General features: G+C 39.6%; 2 protein-coding genes and 2 long non-coding RNA genes across 6 annotated transcripts; 2 read left to right on the forward strand and 2 right to left on the reverse strand.

The window, feature by feature from the left end:
• The first annotated feature begins 4,410 nt into the window (after positions 1-4,410).
• Positions 4,411-5,440, forward strand: LOC144712669 (uncharacterized). The gene is made up of 2 exons (XR_013583861.1): positions 4,411-4,723; positions 5,071-5,440. It is a non-coding gene; the product is annotated as an uncharacterized LOC144712669 (long non-coding RNA).
• A 697-nt stretch (positions 5,441-6,137) lies between these two features.
• On the forward strand, positions 6,138-15,901 carry LOC144712672 (uncharacterized). The gene is made up of 2 exons (XR_013583862.1): positions 6,138-7,540; positions 15,429-15,901. It is a non-coding gene; the product is annotated as an uncharacterized LOC144712672 (long non-coding RNA).
• LOC144712663 (uncharacterized) lies at positions 12,339-15,429 on the reverse strand. The gene is made up of 2 exons (XM_078586932.1): positions 13,735-15,429; positions 12,339-13,417 (listed from the first exon to the last, which is right to left on the reverse strand). The coding sequence occupies exons 1-2, from the start codon at positions 14,816-14,818 to the stop codon at positions 13,389-13,391; spliced, it is 1,113 nt and encodes a 370-aa protein (XP_078443058.1). The 5' UTR covers positions 14,819-15,429; the 3' UTR covers positions 12,339-13,388.
• Positions 15,902-16,063: 162 nt separating the features above from the next.
• Positions 16,064-21,554, reverse strand: LOC144712648 (large ribosomal subunit protein mL101 (rPPR4)-like). Of its 3 annotated transcripts, XM_078586928.1 has the most exons (3): positions 21,137-21,554; positions 17,091-17,276; positions 16,064-16,580 (listed from the first exon to the last, which is right to left on the reverse strand). In XM_078586928.1, exons 1-3 carry the CDS (start codon positions 21,311-21,313, stop codon positions 16,182-16,184), a joined length of 762 nt encoding a protein of 253 aa, XP_078443054.1. In that variant the 5' UTR covers positions 21,314-21,554; the 3' UTR covers positions 16,064-16,181. The 3 variants fall into 3 exon arrangements, with proteins under 3 accessions (XP_078443054.1, XP_078443044.1, XP_078443048.1); XM_078586918.1 differs by having other exon boundaries at positions 16,064-17,276; positions 21,137-21,548; XM_078586922.1 differs by lacking the exon at positions 21,137-21,554 and adding an exon at positions 18,738-20,153 and having other exon boundaries at positions 16,064-17,276.
• Between the last annotated feature and the right edge of the window lie 446 nt (positions 21,555-22,000).

Raw genomic sequence — 22,000 nt, forward strand, 5'->3', positions numbered from 1 at the left:
ACGAGGTTTGTATCATTGTTTAGAGTTCCTGAAATCGAGAATTAATATACGTTCAGTCGGGTTTTAATTTTTTTTGTGGCCGGGGAATTTCCACGTGTTAAATTGGATTTTCAGCACATTTACTGAGTTTTTTTTGGGAGGACGGAATGAAATTTGGATCAAACTTTCAACGTTACGTCATGAAAAAAAATCAAAATCGAGAGCACGAATTAAATGACGGGTAATTAATTTAAGAATACATTATTAGTGTTCTAGCAATGTTTAGAGTTCCTGAAATTGAGAATTAATAATATGTGTTTTTCGTGTTTAATATTTTTAGTGTTTCTAGGAATTTCTGCGTGGTAAGTGGGATTTTCCGTAGATTTAATGAGTTTTTTGCAATGAAGATTTGGCTCGAAACTTTTAATTTTAAGTCCTGAAAAAAAAGTTGAAATCGAGAGTTAACCCACGTCATATATTAACGGACAGATATTAAATTTTAAAAAAATTGTGATACGTGTTTCTATCTTTATTAAGAGCTCCTAAAATAGAGGAACAGTAATATTTGTTCTCTCGGGTTTTTTTGTGTGGTGTAAGAATTTCCACGTGGTAATGGGATTTTCAGCAGCTTCTTTAGCTTTTGAGAGGAAATTATCAAATTTGGATGAAACTCTTGAATTTCACGTCCTTTAAAAAATTAAACTAGAGAGTTAACACCCGTCATAAATTAAACGACTAATAGTTAATTTAAAAATATATCGTTTATATCATTGTCTATGATAAGATGTTTTTATGAGGTGTATGAATTCCTTGTGACAATTAGGTTAGTAGTCTGATTTAAATGACGAGTAAATATAAAAACCTTTTTTTGAAAACAAAAATAAAAAACTAATATTAACAAAACTAAATTTAGAATGTTTTATTATTTTAGAATTCTGGGGTGCGAAGTTCTATACCCTAAAAAAAATTATGTGGTGTAAACTTCCACATGGAAATAGGATATTCAGCAGATTTACCTTGTCTGGTCAGTTTAAAAGACTAATATTTGAATTCCATGGCCTGAAAAAATAGAGTTAATCCCCCCACGTCATAAATTAAACGAATAGTAATTCACTTTAAATTTTATGATTCATGGTGTCTATTATTTTTTTTAGAACGCATGAAATTAGAATATTTCGGAAAAGAAGCATACGACGCCTTTCTAATGTGTATGAACTTTCATGCGATGAAAAGTATCAGGATGATTTAAGTCAGCCTGTAAATTTTTAAAAAGACAAATAATTTTAAAAAAAAATCATAAATTTAGACGTTTTTATTATATTTAGACTCCTTGAACTGCCAGGTTCTCAGTAGAAAAATATAGGAAGTGATTACGACGCTTCAAGTTTAAATACTTGAACCCAACTTATATTTTAATATGACGTATCATAAAGCTGTCGCTGATAAAAGTATGACGTGAATCAGAATGAAGTAGATTAGTTAATTTCCTCCTTTTCTAAAACTCTGGAATAAATAATCATCTATGAGTAGCTGTTTGTGATCCGTTTCTCTTTACATGGAAAAAGATCGTTAATTTGTCATGCAGCATAAAAATTCATTTTCGACAAGATAAAAACATGGAAAACAAATTTAATGCTGTAAGTTCAATTTAATTGCCAAATTTTAAATTTTGTTACCTTAATTAGTATATTTTTAATACTGAAATATTTCGGCCCTTGAAAGAGTTCACAAGGTTATTTTCTGGTTATCCCATAAATTATTTTGTAACAACAAAAGGCTGAGACTAACTTACTATGTAATGTTAACAATAAAATGAAACCATAACGTAAGACATTTGTTGACTACATAACATTATACTTCAATAGTATGATAAAAACCATAATGTGTATAATCTGCTCAGAGTTATCAGTCCAGCAGACAGCATTTCACTAATCTTATTAATTATAGGTAAGAACGTTTTTATGTGGTATGCGAACCTCCATTTGGGAATAACTTTTACAATTACAGTTTATTGTGCAGGATAAAAAAACATGGAAAATAACATTGACGCTCAAAAGTTTGAGTGACACAAATCAATTTATATGTTTTTGGTAAATGACTGAAATCCTCTAAGTTGGTATAAAAACCTGTTTTTTACCTCAAACTATTATTATCTTCATCTGGCCACATTGAGGAAAATAACCGAGACCATAAATTGAACGTGCTGATAAATTGTCAGCATAATATCATTTTCTCAGAATTATTGTGCTTGGCTCGGCTGATTTTTTCTTTCAAAAGTTGTTACTTTCATACCCATATGTCATGCAACGTTGATCTAATTTATGCATACACTGAGTCAAAAAACAAGAATCACGGTGTATGAATGTGCTTTATAAATGTATTTCAGCTACTATATTAAAAATAGAAACTGAATTAGTGAAAAATGGATAATAAGCAGCACAGTAACTCAAAATTATTGATGTCACTTTCATTTTTTGTAGTTGCTGACTCAACTTGAATTTTTTTTCTTGTTGAAAATTGGTCCCCCAAACATGCTCAATAATTTGAATGTCCACATATAACATTTGTATAAATGTCCACTGATATTTTTAACTTAGTTTTTATTTATAAATAACATAAGATACACAACTGATTATTGTACGCATAAATACATTCAAGCATTATAAGAAATAAAACGAAATATTTTAAAAAACTCAAACTATAAGTTATTTTCCTTTAGATTCTAAATCAACTCGATTCACAATATATTATTTTAACAGTTTAAAATAATTAAAAATATTCAGTTGGACTCCAATAATATGGTTGTCCTCAAATAAAACATATTCAAATACGGAATAAAGTTCCACTTGGAATGCAGTTACAATGCGCACTGTTATTTGCACTTTTTTGTTTTTTAAGATATTTTGTAGAAAAGAAGAAAAATTGAAAATAACCTATTCACTATAAAGTACAATAGATATTTTGCCACTGTTTCAAATTTTCTAGAGCCAACTACTCAAATTTCGCTATCATTTATTAATTAAAAATCATCCCCAATGATTTGAACCACAGTGAGATGTTTTTAAGTGAAAATTAAGTTTCAGGGTGTCATTAACCATTTTCAGGGACATTAATTCACCAGTCAACACATATGCCTATAAATTCCCAACCATTCAATTTTTAAGATTCTAGCATTTATTATAAAGGGAAAATATTTACACGTGTCACCTTCAAACAGGCTTCCACAGATACGATTGGGCCTACAGATGTCTAGCGTTGACTTTATAAGGACTACTGAAATAATAGTTAGAAAATAAAATATCGCAATAAATAATAACCAGAATTAACCTTATCACCTAATAATAATACCAGAATATTAACCAGCATAAAACTCGACCATATGGAAATAAATATAATCACTAAGATCACTTATTATAAACCAGAATATTACCTCTTTCAGCAAACCTAATTTTTTCAAAAACCCAATCAGATAAAAATAAATCTATTTTCACTCTTTATTAAGTTATTGATTAAATATTTTAAATCATTAAAATTACCTCTTTCAGTAAACCTATACGGCTATTTCGAAAAATGCAACAGTATTTAATTATAATTTCCCCTCTCTCTCAGTCCATAATTATTATTTAAGCAAATTCTTTTTTAACTTATTGATTAAATTTTGATAACATTAATCACTAGAGCTACATCATTTTCAAGGGTTTAATTGATCAGCTTCTGACAGGATCTCCTAAATTTATTTATTTTACTTATATCGCGATGGATAATAACCATAATATGATTTAAAATTTTGATAACTCAACATTATAAAAATAAATAAAATGCGTATCTTTCTTTGTATCCAATCCACTGTTTGATTAAATCTCGATAGTAAAATAATTAATTTAGGAGATATTACATTTCTCAGTAAACGCAAATGCTTGTATTTTAAAAAGGGTTAATAGCACGGTATGTCCCAAACTTTTTCGAAAATCTGAGATATAACGCAAACATTTTTTTTGGCATGGCATATCCCGAACCCTCTAAGTGGATTTCGACATATCCCGTTTATGACGTGAAATCCACCGTGGCTACCAGGTGGATTCCGCCAGAAATCCACCTGGCAGCCACGGTGGATTCCACATCATAAACGGGATATGTCGAAATCCACTTAGAGGGTTTGGGATATACCGTGCCAAAAAAAGTTTGGGTTATATCTCAGATTTTCGAAAAAGTTTAGGACATACAGTGCTATTAACCCTTTTAAAAAAGCTCTTCTCTCTCACTTTCTGTGCCCATCATTATTATTTAAGTAAATTACATCATTTTCAAGGGTTTAATTAGTCTACTTATGGAAGGCTCTCATAAATTATTTTTTATGATTTGCATCGCAATGAATAATAACCATAATAATAATTATAATTTTAAAAACTCAACCGTATAAATATAAGATTTCATCCTGTTCCAGATGAACGATGCTCATTCAGTCGTTGCTCTTTCTCTCTCTAGATTTCTATGGGAGGATTCTGCTCTGGGAATTGGATTGCAAGAAGATGACGGGGGCGAAGTTTCATAATTTCTCGTTTGAGAACGATTATGCGGTCAGATTGATGAATTTGTTGCTATGGATAGTGTTGATTGCTGCGACGGTGATTCTCTTGAGAAGGCTCTGGTTTGTGGTTAGGCTTTGGGCTAGGGGAAGTCGTATGCCTAATCCTTTTTTTTTCCCGGCGCTCGAAGCTGATTCCTGCGTCGGACGGTTTTGCCGGTAAGTTTCTTGTTTCAATTGTCGAATTGTTCGGTGGATTTGATTTCGCGCGAATTCTTCTTGATTTGTAATAAGATCCCGAATTTTTCTGCACAATTTGGCGATCGCAGATGGGTTTTTTGAGGCAATTTTTATTGTGACCTCGTTTATTGACTTTTATAAGCTTCATCGCCGACAAATACTTGAAGAAACGTGTTGATCTTGAATTTCTTCAGTTGATCTACGTCCCCGCCTCTGAATCCTTGTCCTTAGCTTGCTGATTGAGTTCCTAAATATTTTGACCATTTGGGGGCAACATCCATCTTCTTTAAGAAATAAAATTGACTTCAATCTTCAAATTTTTTCAGACATGGCTTCACGCTCCTGAAATAAAATAGTTTTTATCAGGAGAAACAGAATCCGGGTCCTGTTCATCTTCTGATCTGCAAATTGCTTTGGTGTTCTTCCTTGCCCATCGCCTAAATTTTTCCTCCAGTTTTTTATGGCCCCAATGCTGGTACAAGAGCTCTTTTGGAGCATTTGAGGGCTGTTATAAGCTATGGGGATGATCTAGTTAGTTCTTATTTTCTTTTCTTCATACAATGTTGTGAAGGAAAATGCGTATTTCGTAGAATCTGCAAACTCTGTTGTAAAAGTTAATTTGACAGTTTCAATTGGTTTGATCAATGAAGCGACTGTCATTCAATTCCATTCTTCATGCATGGCTATTATTTGTTATTTTTCTTTGAACATCTCATGTTTTTTTTTCTTTTTTCTTACCATGTTGTCGAAAATAGTAGAAACTCCACGGTAAATTACTAAAAATGATTTTTTCGATCATGAGGATTAGTTCACAACAGCATCCGTATTCAATGCAAAAACGATGGACTGTATTTGTATGGATCAAGAGAACTCTAAACTATCAATTTGTTACGAATCTCCCTCGCGTCTACAAGAAACGAGGAAGAAAGGCGTAACAAACTTTGGGCGGGAAAAAACGCCATATAAATAAAGGCGTTTAAGCAGAAAGGAAGGAAGCAGAAAACAGACGAGAGACTGGCGAGAGATTCTCCACCAGGGGCGGGGAGGGAGCCGATGCGGCCGAAGTCACCTTCCATCGATTTTATTTTTCTTTAGTTCTTCTGAATCTTCTGGGATTTCGAGAGTATTGTAATCTTCTTTGGAGACATTGGCATCTATTCAAGCTACTCGTTTTTTGTTTTTCTAAGCAACATTCTTGAGATTTGTATCACTGGTATCAGAGCACTCGATTCTCGACCTAATTGCTGAAGTATGGATCAAGATCTTAGGGCGGATCAACCGGATCTGGAGTTTCAAAGGAGGACCACCAACGTTCTGGAGCAAAGGAGGAAGAAGCAGCTGCCAGACAACCTCGGAGGCAACCAGGAATTCATCATCCAGAAATGAGGTTAGAAGACCCCCCTTACAAACGAGGAGATCTACCTTATTTCCAGGGGGAAAACGCGGACGGATGGATTACATGCGTAGAGCGATTTTTCCGCATGATAACTTGCAGCTTATCTCTATACATCTGGATAATTCAGCCCAAAATTGGTTCATATACACGGAGAAAGAAGTAGGATTTTGGGATTGGGGAGATTTCAAACAAAAGTTCTCTAATAGATATGGACTTTCAGATGATAGTTTGTATCAAGAATTAATGGAAGTGACCCAAAGTGGGTCTGTCCATGATTATAGAGCAGAATTTGAACGTCTACTGGCACAGCTACCGTACATTGAGCCCAAGATCAAAGAAATGGCATATCTACAGGGATTAAAACCGGATATCTACACAGAAGTACGAAGATATCGACCCTTTTGTCTTCAAGAAATGATGGATTTATCGATTCAGGCTGAAAAAGATCTCGACGTATTATGGAATACACGGCAGGACGTCAATATTTACCCAATTACACACACGTCTGGGAATATAAATCAGAGAGTAACACCACCTTATGTAAGACAAGCGGAAACGGCTCCCACAAATCGTCTGAATATGACATCAAGAAATCAAAGTTTACAGATGAATCTTTCCAATCAGGGTGCGCAATCATCAAATCAGAATCAACTCAACAAAAGGCGCAATCTCAGGCTTACAGAAGGAGAGTTTCAGTTACGTAAATCTAAAGGCCTCTGTTTTTATTGTAACGAGAGATTACACCAGGACATCGGTGTAAGAGAGATCTCAATCTCATTATGGTACAAGAAGGGGACCAAGACAACGAAGCTGCAGAAACTGAAGGGGACTTTATGCAAACAGATGATGATATTATTATCGAAGGGGAAAATTTCTCGGCTCAAGCTTCTCAAAATCTCATTGACAACAACAACGCTCAGGATATTCTTAAACTATGGGGTAGTACTTTCGGTCATCAAGTAAGAATCCTTATAGATACGGGAGCTACACATAATTTCATTCATCAAGATTTGACTACAAAACTTGCCATTCCTATTGCGGGAAGAAGTAAATTTGCCATTATGCTAGCTAACGGGGCAATGCAACCATCTCCAGGAATATGTGACCTCGTCCCTATATATATTCAAGGACTAGAATTTGTCCAGGATTTCATCCCCATTCCTATGAGGAGTGTTGAAATGATTTTGGGAATACCATGGCTGAAATCATTGGAGTGGTTTTACGGAAATTTCAACTTACTAGCTCTCAAAATTTTGTATCAAGGACGGCTGCACACGCTTAAGGCAGATTCAGATCTTACCGCAAAGGTTGATTCATATGCACCTTCAGCACAGGTCTTGTTGCAAAGCAAGAGACAATTTAGAGAACTCTACAGAGCTTCCAATCCAGACAATCCTATGGTATTTCAACTTCAACTCAACTTTGCGGATCATAATTTTTCCATTTTATATCCTTCTGTTTTTACACCCACATTAAATTTACCACCGAAACGTTCGTTTGATCACAAGATTTTCCTATTTCCTCACTCAAAACCCATAAATTTGAGGCCTTATCGATATTCACATCTCCACAAAAACGAAATAGAACACCTGACCCAGGAATTACTTGACTCGGAATTCATTTGTCCATCCAGCAGTCCTTTTTCGAGTCCAGCACTGATGGTTAAAAAGAAAGAGGGAGGGTGGAGAATGTGTGTGGACTACAGGGCCTTAAATAAGATGACGATTCCCAATAGATACCCAATTCCCATTGTGGAAGAACTACTAGAGGAGTTACATGGAGCAACTATCTTTACCAAATTAGATCTCAAATCGGGATACTACCAAATTCGTATGCACGAGGAGGACATTCACAAAACTGCTTTAAGACTCATCAGGGTCATTATGAGTTTACGGTAATGCCATTTGGGTTGACTAATGCACCAGCCACGTTCCAGGCACTCATGAATTCTATTTTTCAACCCTATATGCGTAAATTTGTTCTCGTTTTCTTTGATGATATTCTGATATTCAGTCAGACACGACAACAGCATGTGCAACATTTACACATGATCATTCAAACTCTTAAACAACACCAACTCTGGGTCAACTCAAAGAAATGCCACATGAGCCAACGTCAAATCAGTTATCTTGGACATCAAATATCAGAAAGAGGGGTCGCAACCGATAATGACAAGATACAGAGTATTATTCAATGGCCAATTCCAAAAACTCCAAAACAGCTTCGGGGATTTCTTGGCCTCACAAATTACTATCGACGATTCGTTGCTCAGTATGCTTCTAAAGCCCAACCTCTTACTTCATTACTCAAGAAAAATTCTTTCAGATGGACTGAAGAAGCCACTAAAGCATTTGAAGTACTAAAACAAGCTATGTCCACAACTCCAATCCTTAAACTACCAAATTTCTCCAAACCATTCACAGTGGAGACAGATGCTTCAAATCTTGGCATAGGAGCTATACTATCTCAAGAGGGACATCCTATAGCGTACTTCAGCAAAACACTATCATACCAAGGAAGATTAAAGTCAGCTTATGAAAGAGAAATGATGGCCGTCGTACTTTCTGTTCAGAAGTGGAAGCATTATCTTCTTTTTCAAAAATTTACGATTTTCACTGATCAATTCAGTCTTAAATTTCTAAATGAGCAGCAGGAGATCCCTCAGCAATATCACAAATGGATGGCCAAGCTTTTGGGGTATGATTTTGACATCAAGTATAAGGCAGGGAAGAACAACATTGTCGCTGACTCCTTATCTCGCTCCATGAATGATATTGAAGCCCAAGCAACTAAGCCTGAAGATTCCAATTGCTACTCTCTATCCACTCTTCACTGGTTGGACAAACCAATCCTCGTAAGCGAAGTCTCAGCTGACACTCAGTTTAGCAAAATTATAGAAGATATTTGCCTGAATAAATCCACACATCAACATTATACTCTACAACAAGATCTCCTTTTCTACAAAAAGGAGCTGGTCATTCCCGGAAATTCAATTCTCATCCCTCTTATCTTAAATGAATTCCATGATGCTAAGATAGGGGGCCATGGAGGTTTTCAGAAAACATATAAAAGAACTTCATTGCAACTCATCTGGGCAGGGATGAAGAAACAGATCAAGAAGTATGTCTCTAAATGTCAGATTTGCCAACGAAACAAGGCATCTAATCTCAGCCCTGCAGGACTCTTACAACCTCTACCAGACAAAATCTGGGAAGATATATCTCTAGATTTTATCGAAGGACTACCTACTTCAAACGGTTACATTGCAATCATGGTAGTGGTCGACCGTTTGAGTAAATATTGTCATTATATTGCACTGAAACATCCCTTTTCAGCTCAGGGAATTGTAGAAGTTTTTATCAGAGAAATCGTCCGACTTCATGGCATTCCAAGATCTATAGTTTCAGATCGAGGAAGTGTTTTCACAAGCTCATTTTGGAAGGAATTACATAAAGCACAAGGGACAAAATTGAAGATGAGTTCGTCATATCATCCAGAAACTGATGGCCAAACAGAAGTCTCCAACAGGGGATTGGAGTGTTATCTCCGTTGTTTTTCTTCTGAATGCCCAAAACAATGGTCCAAGTGGCTACCATGGGCAGAGTTTAGCTATAATTCCTCATTTCACTCATCTATCAAGACCACTCCTTTCAATGTGGTATATGGCAGAGACCCGCCACCATTAGTCAGATATGGCACTGAACCTTCACCCAACGACTCTCTGGACAGATTACTATCAGAACGTGATATGATCTTAGACTGCATCAAGATAAATTTATACAAGTCTCAATCTATCATGAAGGAAAATGCGGACAAACATCGCCGTGATGTTGAGTTTGAAATCAGTGACAAAGTCTACATCAAAATACACCCTTATCGCATGAAGTCAATTGCAAAAAGAACTTCCGAAAAATTAGCTCCAAAATTCTTCAGTCCCTTCACTATAACTGCAAAAATAGGCCCCGTCGCTTACAAATTGGATTTACCCTCTACTACTACAATTCATCATGTGTTTCATGTCTCAAACCTCCGCAAAGCAATTGGTGACAATCTCGTTTCTCCCTTAATTCTGTGGAACTTCCTTTGACCAAACCCTAGGTCGAGGAAGAGAGAAAAGAGAGGAGAATGAAAAACGAGATTCACTTTCACTTAAAGTTTTTTCCTGTGTACCCTTTATAACATGGGTCCACGGGAAGACAACATACATTGGGCTTATGGGCCCACAGTGGGGCCCATTACATAGATAGACAATACAAGAGAATTTAAACAAAAGGTCCTCCCGTTGACACCCCGCCTCAAGCTGGTAGGTAGATACTTCTAACACCCAGCTTGGATAGGAGCTTTTGAAAAATTCTTCCTGGGACACTTTTTGTAAGGAGGTCCGCCACTTGATCGGCTGTTGGCACATACTCCAGCTTGATTAGCTTCTGGTCAATCTTCTCTCTGATAAAGTGACGATTAATCTCGACATGCTTCGTTCTATCATGTTGAACTGGATTGTGAGCAATATTAATCACTGATTGACTGTCACAGTAGAGTAGAATTGGAGGATCTGCTGTGCGTTTTCGTAACCGAAGGTCCTCAAGGATAATCTGGAGCCATATACCTTCACAGATACCTTTAGCAAGGGCCTTGAATTCGGCTTCTGCACTGGATAGTGCAATCACATGTTGTTTCTTACTCTTCCATGTGACTAGATTTCCTCCAAGGAATGTACAATACGCTGTTGTTGACCGACGATCAGAAAGTGATCCGCCATAGTCTGAGTCTGTATAAATAGACAAACTAAGGTCACTACCCCTTGTGTACAATAAGCCATGGCCTGCTGTGCCTTTCAAATATGACAGCACCCTGTAAGCAGCTTGCATGTGAGGCTCACGAGGACTATGCATAAACTGACTGAGGAGACCGACTGCAAAAGCAACATCTGGCCTGGTATGGTTGAGATATATAAGTCTTCCAATCAAGCGCTGATATCTCTCTTTACTGACTGGGGCAGACTCTTCACACAAACCCAATTTAATATTAGGTTCAAGAGGTGTTGCAGCCGTCTTACAATTGCTCATTCCTGTTTCATGTAGAAGATCCATAATATACTTGCGTTGTGAGATAAATATTCCCTCCTTCGAGTAAGCCCACTTCAATGCCCAGGAAATACCTTAGCTGCCCTAAAGCCTTAATTTCAAACACCTCAGCCAAACGTATACCCAGTGACTTAATTTCTTCAACATCATCACCTGTAATAATGATATCGTCCACATACACCAATAAAATTGCTACCTGCCCAGAAGATGATTGCTTCACAAATAGAGTGTGGTCACCGTGACTTTGAAAATAGCCCATGTGCTTCAAGCTTTGTGAAAATTTGCCAAACCACGCCCGTGGAGACTGCTTAAGACCATACAATGTTTTCTTCAACCTGCAGACTTTGTCACAAGATACATTAGAATAGTATCCAGGAGGTAGCTGCATGTAAATTTCCTCCTCCAACTCCCCATGTAGAAATGCATTTTTAACATCATACTGATGTAATTTCCATCCCAGACTTGCCGACACTGCAGTCAGTATACGTACCGTGGTCAACTTGGCCACCGGTGCAAATGTTTCTTCATAATCAATTCCATAGCATTGTGTATACCCCTTGGCCACTAACCTTGCTTTATATCTTTCAACAGATCCATCAGCTTTAAACTTCACAGTGTACACCCATCGGCATCCAACTGGTTTTTTACCTTTTGGTAGATTAACAATGTCCCACGTACAATTCTTCATAAGAGCTTCCATTTCAATGTTCATTGCTTCCACCCATCTGTCATCTGCTAGGGCTTCTCTAACATTCTTTGGAATAGTGATAGAGTCAATCTTAGTTAGGAAAGTTTGATACTCATTAGAGGTATGGTCATATGTCACAAAGTTGGACATGGGATATTTCACCCCCTGAGTACATGGCCGCTTCCCTTTCCTGAGTGCAATAGGCCACCCAAACTCATCATCTTGGATTGGTGAAATCACTTCTTCGGTTATACGGTGCTCATCATCATGAGTTGCTTCTTCGTTCTGTGAGATTACTCCTTGTTCACCTTGGTAAGCTTCTTCATCTTCACTTGGCCTTGCCTCTTCCCCAGATGCTCTATTGTCATCACCAGCGTCATTCAAATTCGTATCATTTGATGGACATCTAGACTCTAGTACTTCATAATGCTGGGACAGTGCTGGCGATTGTAGCAGGCACATCTGCAGGAAACACAGCTTGAATATTTTCTGGTGTTTCACCAAGAAAAAATGCATGCTTCTCATCAAATGTAACATCTGCTGATATATAAAACCTCCTTGACTTAGGATCGTAGCATTTATACCCCTTCTTTTCTTGAGAGTATCCAACAAATACACACCTAACTGCCCGTGGACTGAGCTTATCCACCGGACTGTGTACATGAACGAAGGCTGTGCAGCCAAATACTCTGGGTTTTAGTTTTGTCTTTAAATCAACATGTGGGACATGTTGAGAAAGAATCTCCACCGGACTATCATAGTTCAGTATCCTCGATGGTAGCCGATTAATTAAGTGTACTGCAGTCAGTATAGCTTCACCCCAGTAGTGTTTGGGCATATTTTGATGGAGGAGTGTGCGAGCTGTACTCACCACATGGCCAATCTTTCTCTCTGCAACTCCATTTTGCTGTGGTGTATATACACACGATGACTCATGTACAATTCCATGTTCTGAAAAGAAAGACGACAAAGTAGTGTTGAAGAAATCTGTCGCATTATCTGTCCTGAATTTCTGCACACACACCGAACTGAGTTTGAATGCGCATGTAGAAGTCTTTAACAACTTTAGTCACATCTGACTTCTGTTTAAGGAGATGCTCCCAAGTCAACCTGGTATAGTCATCGACCAGGATAAGAAACCATCTTGCTCCTGTCAAAGATACAACAGGTGATGGCCCCCACACATCACAATGAATAAGAGAGAAAGCCACTCCACTTCTTTCACTGGTTCTGTTATAAGATGATCGCTTGTGCGTAGCACATTGACAAGAGTCACACACAATTGTAGATATTTCAAGGTCTTTAGCAAAGTAAGGAAACATTTTTTCCATCAATATAAAAGTTGGATGTCCCAATCGAAAGTGCAACAATTTAAATTCTTCAAGTTGTTTGCTCCGCTTCTCTTCAAGTATCTGAGCATCCACCGTCATCGCTGCCTTCCACCCGTCCTTGACGTAGATGAGTCCATTTCGTTCTTCAAAGGGTGAAATCCTCCGGTTCCTTGCCTTATCATAAACAAAACACCCAGTATTATCAAAAAATAGTGTGCATCCAGTATCGTGAGCTAAACGCTGGGGTGACATTAATTGAGCCCTTAAATCAGGCACATGAAGCACATCTCGAATGATTCCCACACTTTCAAATTTCACATTACCAACACCGATGACGGGTAACGCTGCTCCTCCTGCAGTGAATACCTTCTTTCCTCTGTCACAAGGGGAGTATGTGCAGAATTTGGCCTTGTACGGAGTCATATGGTCCGTTGCTCCAGAATCAAGGATCCAATCTCTGTAAATTAAATTTTATGGAGAAAATGAATTACCTGGCCTGGTGAGAGTACTGGTCATGGCCGAGGAGCTGAGTAGGGCCTTCAGCTTCTCCAGCTCCTCTCTGAGATGAATAACCTCCTCCGTGTTGGACTTCCCCATGCATTTTACATTCCCTTGTTCAACGGGTTCAGCTTCTTCTGGATCACTTACTCCAGTATGTGCAGAGTGAGCTTGAGCTCTGGGAGGTCGCCCATACAAATCCCAGCACTTGTCCTTGGTGTGGCCTCGCCGTTTACAATAATGACACACAATGGAGCTTTTATTGTCTCTACTTCCTTGACTTTTACGATTTTGATATGTCTCATGTGCATCTTGCCCAGTAACCTTATCTGCACTTTGAAGATCTGCTTCTCCAGTCCTCTGGTTCTTCACCTTGGCTATCATTCCCAAACTTGCCTCCTCCTTAAGGGTACTGCTAACAACTTGCAGACGACCTTCTTCTTCCAATATAAGGTAGATAGCCTGTTCCAGATCAGGAATCTTTTCTCGATTTAGAATTTGGCTTCGTACCGACTCATACTCAGGGTTGAGACCCATCAGAAACTTGAACATTCTATCTCGAAGAGTATATTCCCATTCGTCTGGATTACGAATTGGACGATAGTGATCCAACTCCAACCAAATGGTCTGCAGCTCATTAACATAGTCAGTTACACTTCTATCTCCCTGCCGCAGATTCCAAGCTCTAATCACAAGTTCATACGTCCTCCAAAGATTACTCTTCTTTAGAGCATTCTTCTCAACATACTCCCAAATTTGCTTGGCGGTCTTCAAGAATGCCATCCTGGGGAGTTGATCTTTGGTCATACTGCTGAGCAGCAACACATGGACGATAGCATCATCTCGCTTCCAGGACTTATACGAAGGATTTGATGGATCCATTTCTGCACTTAGATGATCATTCAACTCTCGCCCAATCAGGGTGAGCTCCACCAACTGGCCCCACTGTGCAAAATTCCTCCCATTATATCTCAGCGACTCTGCCACAGGAGGAATTACAGAGGGCAAAAGACTGTGAGAATCCCTCAAATCGCCATGAGCTCCACTTGCTGCTGTCGACACCGCTTCATTAGTCATCTTCAACTGACCAATAGGTCACCACCGCACTTCACAAGCAAGCCAAGGAGGACTCCACAGCAATGCACAGCACTTCTGAACGAGAAGATTCCGGTTCACGCTCACTGGAACCACACCACACCACGCCTGATGTTCACTGCTCCAGAAGAATGCTCACACCACACCAGAGGAACGCTCCACGCCTACTGTGCACTTCTGCATGTGAAGAGGCCACACCAAGACGCTTCTCTCACACCGAGCGGCCACAGAAGCACCACGACCCCAGGTCCTCGTTCTCCTCGATCCCACGACCTCACGACCCGAGCTAGAGCCCAGACACTGCCTGCTCGATCTCACAACCTTAGCTCTGATACCATGTGGAACTTCCTTTGACCAAACCCTAGGTCGAGGAAGAGAGAAAAGAGAGGAGAAGGAAAAACGAGATTCACTTTCACTTAGGGTTTTTTCCTGTGTACCCTTTATAACATGGGTCCACGGGAAGACAACATACATTGGGCTTATGGGCCCACAGTGGGGCCTATTACATAGATAGACAATACAAGAGAATTTAAACAAAAGGTCCTCCCGTTGACAAATTCCAACTAATCTAACTGACGAGTGGGAATGGCAGGTATATCCAGAATCAGTCAAATCCTACCGCTTCAACCAGGATGGCATGCAACTCTTAATCAAGTGGAAGAATCTACCTCATCATGAAGCTACATGGGAAGACCTACAAGTAATTCAAAAACAATTTCCAAATTTTCTAATTGAGGACAATTGGGCTGTCGAGGAGGGGAGTAATGTTACGAATCTCCCTCGCGTCTACAAGAAACAAGGGAGAAAGGCGTAACAAACTTTGGGCGGGAAAAAACGCCATATAAATAAAGGCGTTTAAGCAGAAAGGAAGGAAGCAGAAAACAGACGAGAGACTGGCGAGAGATTCTCCACCGGGGGCGGGGAGGGAGCCGATGCGGCCGAAGTCACCTTCCATCGACTTTCTTTTTCTTTAGTTCTTCTGAATCTTCTGGGATTTCGAGAGTATTGTAATCTTCTTTGGAGACATTGGCATCTATTCAAGCTACTCGTTTTTTGTTTTTCTAAGCAACATTCTTGAGATTTGTATCACAATTAAAGTGAAAAAAAATAACTCAATAAAATAAAACTAGTCAGTCAAAGTTTTATGATTCGACCTCATTAAACCAGATCTCTAGCTATCACTGTTCCTCTCTCAAACAGTCGGATTCAGGTCAATGACAGCAGAGATTACCTTTCATTTGGGCATTAAATATACTTTCATTTGGGCATTAAACATGTCTGGGAGATGAGAATACACAACTATATTGAAGAACTTCAGCCATTCTCAGACAAACTTGGATCAATGTCAACTATGGGTAAGCTTCCTCAAGGCATCCTGAAATCTTCTATAACCTTCCAGATCCTTCTTATCCTCAAAGTATTTTAGAAAAATACCAACTTTTTTCTCATCCATTCTCCACTCCATTTTGGTCTTCTTCGCAGCGGTCAACACGCACTTCACAGCCTGCTCCATCTCCTGATTCTTCAGGTAGTAATCAACAAACAAGTCAAAAGTTTTGATATTTGGCTCTGACCCTTTTCTAGATGCAGCTTCCCATAAATACAACGCATCTCCAACCATGTTCTTCCTAAGATACACCCCAATCATCACATTGGTCAGCCTTATATCATGATGCATAGTCTGATCTTGCCATTCTTCATAACATATTTTCATGGATCCCACATCATCAAGCCTATCCAGAGCCTGCAACACAACTAAATAACTCAAGTTTGTAGTCTTTGGGAAGATGCCCTTCATCAACCTCCACACTCTATTGACTTCTGAAACATTTCCCATTTGGGCATGCAAGCTGATGAGGAAATGCAAGGAATTTCTATCTTTTCTATCAATAGCCATCTCCAGCATTTTTAGGGCTGACTCAGCCTTCAGGGTCAGCCCAGCTGAGATGTAAATGGAAGCCAAGTTGCTGTAAACAGGCCAGGGAAGCGGAGCTCCCCCAGTGTCCCGGCCCATCTCGGAGACTACGTTTTCCGCGGCGCCGACGTCTCCGAGACGAGCGAAAGCATTCATCAAGATGCAGTGGGTGAAAGTGTCAAGAGGGATGTTCTTGGCTTTCATCTGTTCTATGAGTGGGGGGATCTTCTGTGGCTGTTCCAACTTCAGATAGAGGCTCCCAAGGTTGTTATAGACTAAAGTGTTGGAATCAAATCCTAGAATTTTCATGTTTTCATAGAGATTTGTTGCTTTTTCTACCTTTTTTTGTTTGCAGTAGCAGTTGAGAAGGGATCCATAGGTGAGATAGTTTTTTGCTGATTCTGGCAAATTGGAGAAGTACCCTTCTGCAGAATCTATGCCTGTTGTTTTTGACAGTAGATCAATGCGAATTGCATGGTTGCTCTGTGTCATGTGGATGCCTTTGGTGTCCATCCATTCCATCAACTGCAGGAAGAGGAAGAACAGGGGTCAAAATTTTCAGTATTCCCATAAAAGATTGTTTTTTTTAATATTTGTTAGGTTTATTTTCTCATCTATGATTTTTTATATTAGAATATTCAGATTTTCAGGATACCCAGGTCCAAAAGTCGAAATTTCAGACTATTCAGAAAGAGTTTCAAAAAAAATGTTTGTCAAGTTATTTTGCTCATTTTAAAAAATGATGTGAGAAGTAGAAAAGAATCCGGATCTAAAAGTCGAATTTTCAGAATATTCAAAAAGTTTTTTTAATATTTCTCAAGTTACTTTTCTCATTTTAAAAAATGATTAGAGAAGTAGAAAAGGATCCGAGTTCAAAAGTCGACTTTTCAGAATACTCAGAAATACTTTTTTATACTATTTTTCTATTTTATTTTCTCATTTTTAAAAATGATTCGAGAAGTAGAAAAGAATCTGGATTCAAATGTCGAATTTTCAGGACATTCAGAAAGAGTTTTTTTTTAAATGTTTGTCAAGTTATTTTGCTCATTTTAAAAAATGATGAGAGAAGTAGAATAGAATCCGGATTCGAAAGTCGATTTTCCAGAATATTCAGAAAGAGTTTGTTTAATATTTGTCAAGTTTCTTTTCTCATTTTTAAAAATGATTAGAGAAGTAGAAAAGAACAAGGGTTCAAAAATCGAGTTTTCAGAATATTTAGAAATAATTTTTGTTAAAAAAATATTTGACAAGGTAATTTTCTCATTTTCAAAAGGGAATTTAGCACCCTGCAGGCTAGAACTTTCAAAGTTTGGCAGATACATGCCAAACTTTGAATTTGACATCCTACAGTCCAGATATTTTTAAACTGTCAGATCTAGGACGCGCCCGCTTACGTGGACACCGCCTGCCTGCCAGGTGGAATCCGGAGAGTCCACGTAAGACGGGATTCCACCTGGAAGCCAGGCGGTGTCCACGTCAGATACCCAATTTCTTACGGGGATCGAAGGGAGAAGGGAAAGGGGAAGGGGAAAGGCCTCCGGCGGGGAAGATTTCTGAGGCTGCCGGAGGCCTTTCCGGAGACGTCCCACACCAGGAATGAAGAGGAGGGAAGAAGATTAGAGGAGAGCAGAAATTTAGAAGAAAAGAGAAGAAGACGAAGCAAGAAGAAAAAGAGGAGAAAAATTGAAAACAGAAGAGAAGAAGAAATGGGAAGACGAGAAGAGAATAAGAAGAAAGGTTGAGGATTGGAGAGGAGAGGATTGAGCTTTAACCGTAGGAGGCCATGCAGGCAGCCGACGGCCACCGGGGGCCTCCTTGCATGGCCTCCGGAGGCCATCGGAGGCCATGCTGCCGGGAGATCACCTAGAGGTGGTCTCCGGTGGCCGCCGGAGGTCTCCCGGCGTCCTGCGTGGCCTCCGACGGCCCCCCGGACAGCCTACCTCAAAATCTGAAGAAAAAAACCTAAAAATAAAGAAAAAAACCAACCTTCGGCTCCCCATCGACCCCTCTTCCGGTTAAAGCTATTGAATCCTCGCCCGAAATCTTCGCCCGAATCCGGCAGCCTCAGAAATCTTCCCCGCCGGAGGCCTTTCCCCTTCCCCTTTCCCTTCTCCCTTCGATCCCCGTAAGAAATCGGGTATCTGACGTGGACACCGCCTGGCTTCCAGGTGGAATCCCGTCTTACGTGGACTCTCCGGATTCCACCTGGCAGGCAGGCGGTGTCCACGTAAGCGGGCGCGTCCTAGATCTGACAGTTTAAAAATATCTGGACTGTAGGATGTCAAATTCAAAGTTTGGCATGTATCTGCCAAACTTTGAAAGTTCTAGCCTGCAGGGTGCTAAATTCCCTTTTCAAAATGATTAGACCAGTAGAAGAGAACCAGGGTCGAAAGGTCGAATTTTCAGAATACCCAGATGGAGTGAGAGAGGAGAGGGAGAGGAAAATGGAAGAGGGAAAGGATAAGAAAGAGAGAGAGGAAGAGAGTAGAGATAGAGAAAGAAAGAAAGAAATTGAAGATAGAGAGAGGAAGAGAGTAGAGAGAGAGAAAGAAAGAAAGAAATTGAAGATAAAGAGAGGAAGAGGATAGAGAGAGAGAAAGAAAGAAATTGAAGATAGAGAAAGGTAGAGGATAAAGAGAGAGGAAGAGGATAGAGAGAGAGAGAGAGAGAAAGAAAGAAAGAAATTGAAGATAGAGAGAGGAAGAGGATAGAGAGAGAGAGAGAAAGAAATTGAAGATAGAGAGAGGAAGAGAATAGAGAGAGAGAGAGAGAAAGAAATTGAAGATAGAGAGAGGAAGAGGATAGGGAGAGAGAAAGAAAGAAAGAAAGTGAAGATAGAGAGAGGATAGAGACAGAGAAAGAAAAAAATTGAAGATAGAGAGAGGAAGTTGGATAGAGAGAAAGATGAGGGAGGAAGATAGAGACAAGGAGAGAGAAAGAAGATAGAGAGGAAGAGGATGGAGAAAAAGAAGAGGGAGGAAGAAGATAGAGAGAAAAGGAGAGAGAGAAAGAAGATAGAGAGAGGAAGCAGAGAGAGAAATAGGACAGAGAGAAAAAGGAGAGAGGAAGAAGATAGAGAGAGGAATAGGATGGAGAGAAAGAAGATAGGTGAAGAAGATAGAGAGAGAGAAAGAAGAGAGAGGAATAGGACAGAGAGAGAAGATAGGGGAAGAAGATAGAGAGGGAAAGAAGGGAGAGGAAGTAGATAGAGAGAGAGAGAGAAGAGGAGGGAAAGAAGGGAGAAAAAAGAGAGCGAAAGAAGAGAGAGGAAAAAGATAGAGAGAGAGGGAGAGAAATAAAGAAGAGAGATAGGCCGGAATAAGAGAGAGAGAGAGGGAGACGAGAGGAATAAGAGAGGGAGAAAAGAGGAATAAGAGAGGGAGAAGATAGAGGGAGAGGGAGAGATAGGCCGGAATAAGAGAGAGAGAGAGGGAGAAGAGAGGGAAAAGATAGAGAGAGAGGGAGAGAAAGAAAGAAGAGAGAGATAGGCCGGAATAAGAAAGAGAGAGAGGGAGAAGAGAGGGAAAAGATAGAGAGAGAGGGAGAAGAGAGGGGAAAGATAGAGAGAGAGGGAGAGATAGGCCGGAATAAGAGAGAGAGAGAGAGAGGGAGAAAAGAGGAATAAAAGAGGGAAAAGATAGAGAGAGAGGGAGAAGAGAGGGGAAAGATAGAGAGAGAGGGAGAAGAGAGGAATAAGAGAGGGAGAAGAGAGGGGAAAGATAGAGAGAGAGGGAGAGATAGGCCGGAATAAGAGAGAGAGAGAGAGGGAGAAAAGAGGAATAAAAGAGGGAAAAGTTAGAGAGAGAGGGAGAGAAAGAAAGAAGAGAGAGATAGGCCGGAATAAGAGAGAGAGGGAGAAGAGGGGGAAAAGATAGAGAGAGAGGGGGAGAGAAAGAAAGAAGAGAGAGATAGGCCGGAATAAGAGAGAGAAAGAGAGAGGGAGAAAAGAGGAATAGGAGAGGGAGAAGAGAGGGAAAAGGTGGAGAGAGAGGGAGAGAAAGAAAGAAGAGAGAGATAGGCCGGAATAAGAGCGAGGGAGAGGGAGAAGAGAGGAATAGGAGAGGGAAAAGATAAGAGAGAGAGGGAGAGAAAGAAAGAAGAGAGAGATAGGCCGGAATAAGAGCGAGAGGGAGAAGAGAGGAATAGGAGAGGGAAAAGATAAGAGAGAGAGGGAGACAAAGAAAGAAGAGAGAGATAGGCCGGAATAAGAGAGGGAGAAGAGAGGGGAAAGATAGAGAGAGAGGGAGAGAAATAAAGAAGAGAGATAGGCCGGAATAAGAGAGAGAGAGAGGGAGAAGAGAGGAATAAGAGAGGGAGAGAGGAATAAGAAAGAGAGAGAGAGAGAATGAAGGAATAAGAGCGAGAAAGAAGAGAGAGAAGGGGACCTCGAGGGCCTGGGCGAAGCGCTTGTAGTTGCGGAGCTCTCGGACGTAGTTGAGGAGATTGACGGGTCGGAGGCGCATGCCCTGATTAACCCATTCGTCCATGGCCCCCCCCACGCTCCCCGCCGGCGCGCCCCCCAGCGCCGACAGCCTCCTGTACAGCGCCCTCGCCACCCCCATCGCCCTTACCCACCCTCACCCTCCTAGAGAGAGAAAGAAGAGAGAGAGAGAGAGAGAGAGAGAGAGAGAGAGAGAAGGCAGAAGGGTCTGTATGTTTTCAGTCTTCGGACCCGGAAAAACTTGGTCGATGACTCGATGTAGAGGGAGAAATAGAGAGTCTGCTCAACTTATGAAAAACTTCTACCTAGAGAGAGAGAGAGAGAGAGAGAGAGAGAGAGAGAGAAATACACAGATATCTAGTTAGACAGGATACATAAATTGATAGATCGCTATCTCTGTATATCTATCTCTCTGTCTATGTATCTATCTGTTTATCAATCTCTCTCTATCTATTTATCTATCTGTTTATCTCTCTCTATTTATATCTATATGTTTATCTATCTCTCAATCTGTCTATCTATCTGTCTATTTATCTATCTCTCCCTATCAGATATTTGTCTGTCTATCTGTCTATATGTCTATCCCTCTATCTATCTATCTGTCTATTTATCTATCTCTCTCTATCAGATCTGTATTTGTCTATCTATCTATATATTTATCTATCTATCTATCCCACTATCTATCTATCTGTCTATTTATCTATCTCTCTCTATCAGATATGTATTTGTCTATCTATCTATTTATCTTTCTCTCTATCTATATATCTATATCTTAATATATCTCTCTTTTTTGTATCTATCTACCTAT

The sequence above is a fragment of the Wolffia australiana genome, chromosome 1 (genome assembly GCF_029677425.1).
Source record: "Wolffia australiana isolate 7733 chromosome 1, ASM2967742v1".
NCBI classification, from domain to species: Eukaryota; Viridiplantae; Streptophyta; class Magnoliopsida; order Alismatales; family Araceae; genus Wolffia; species Wolffia australiana.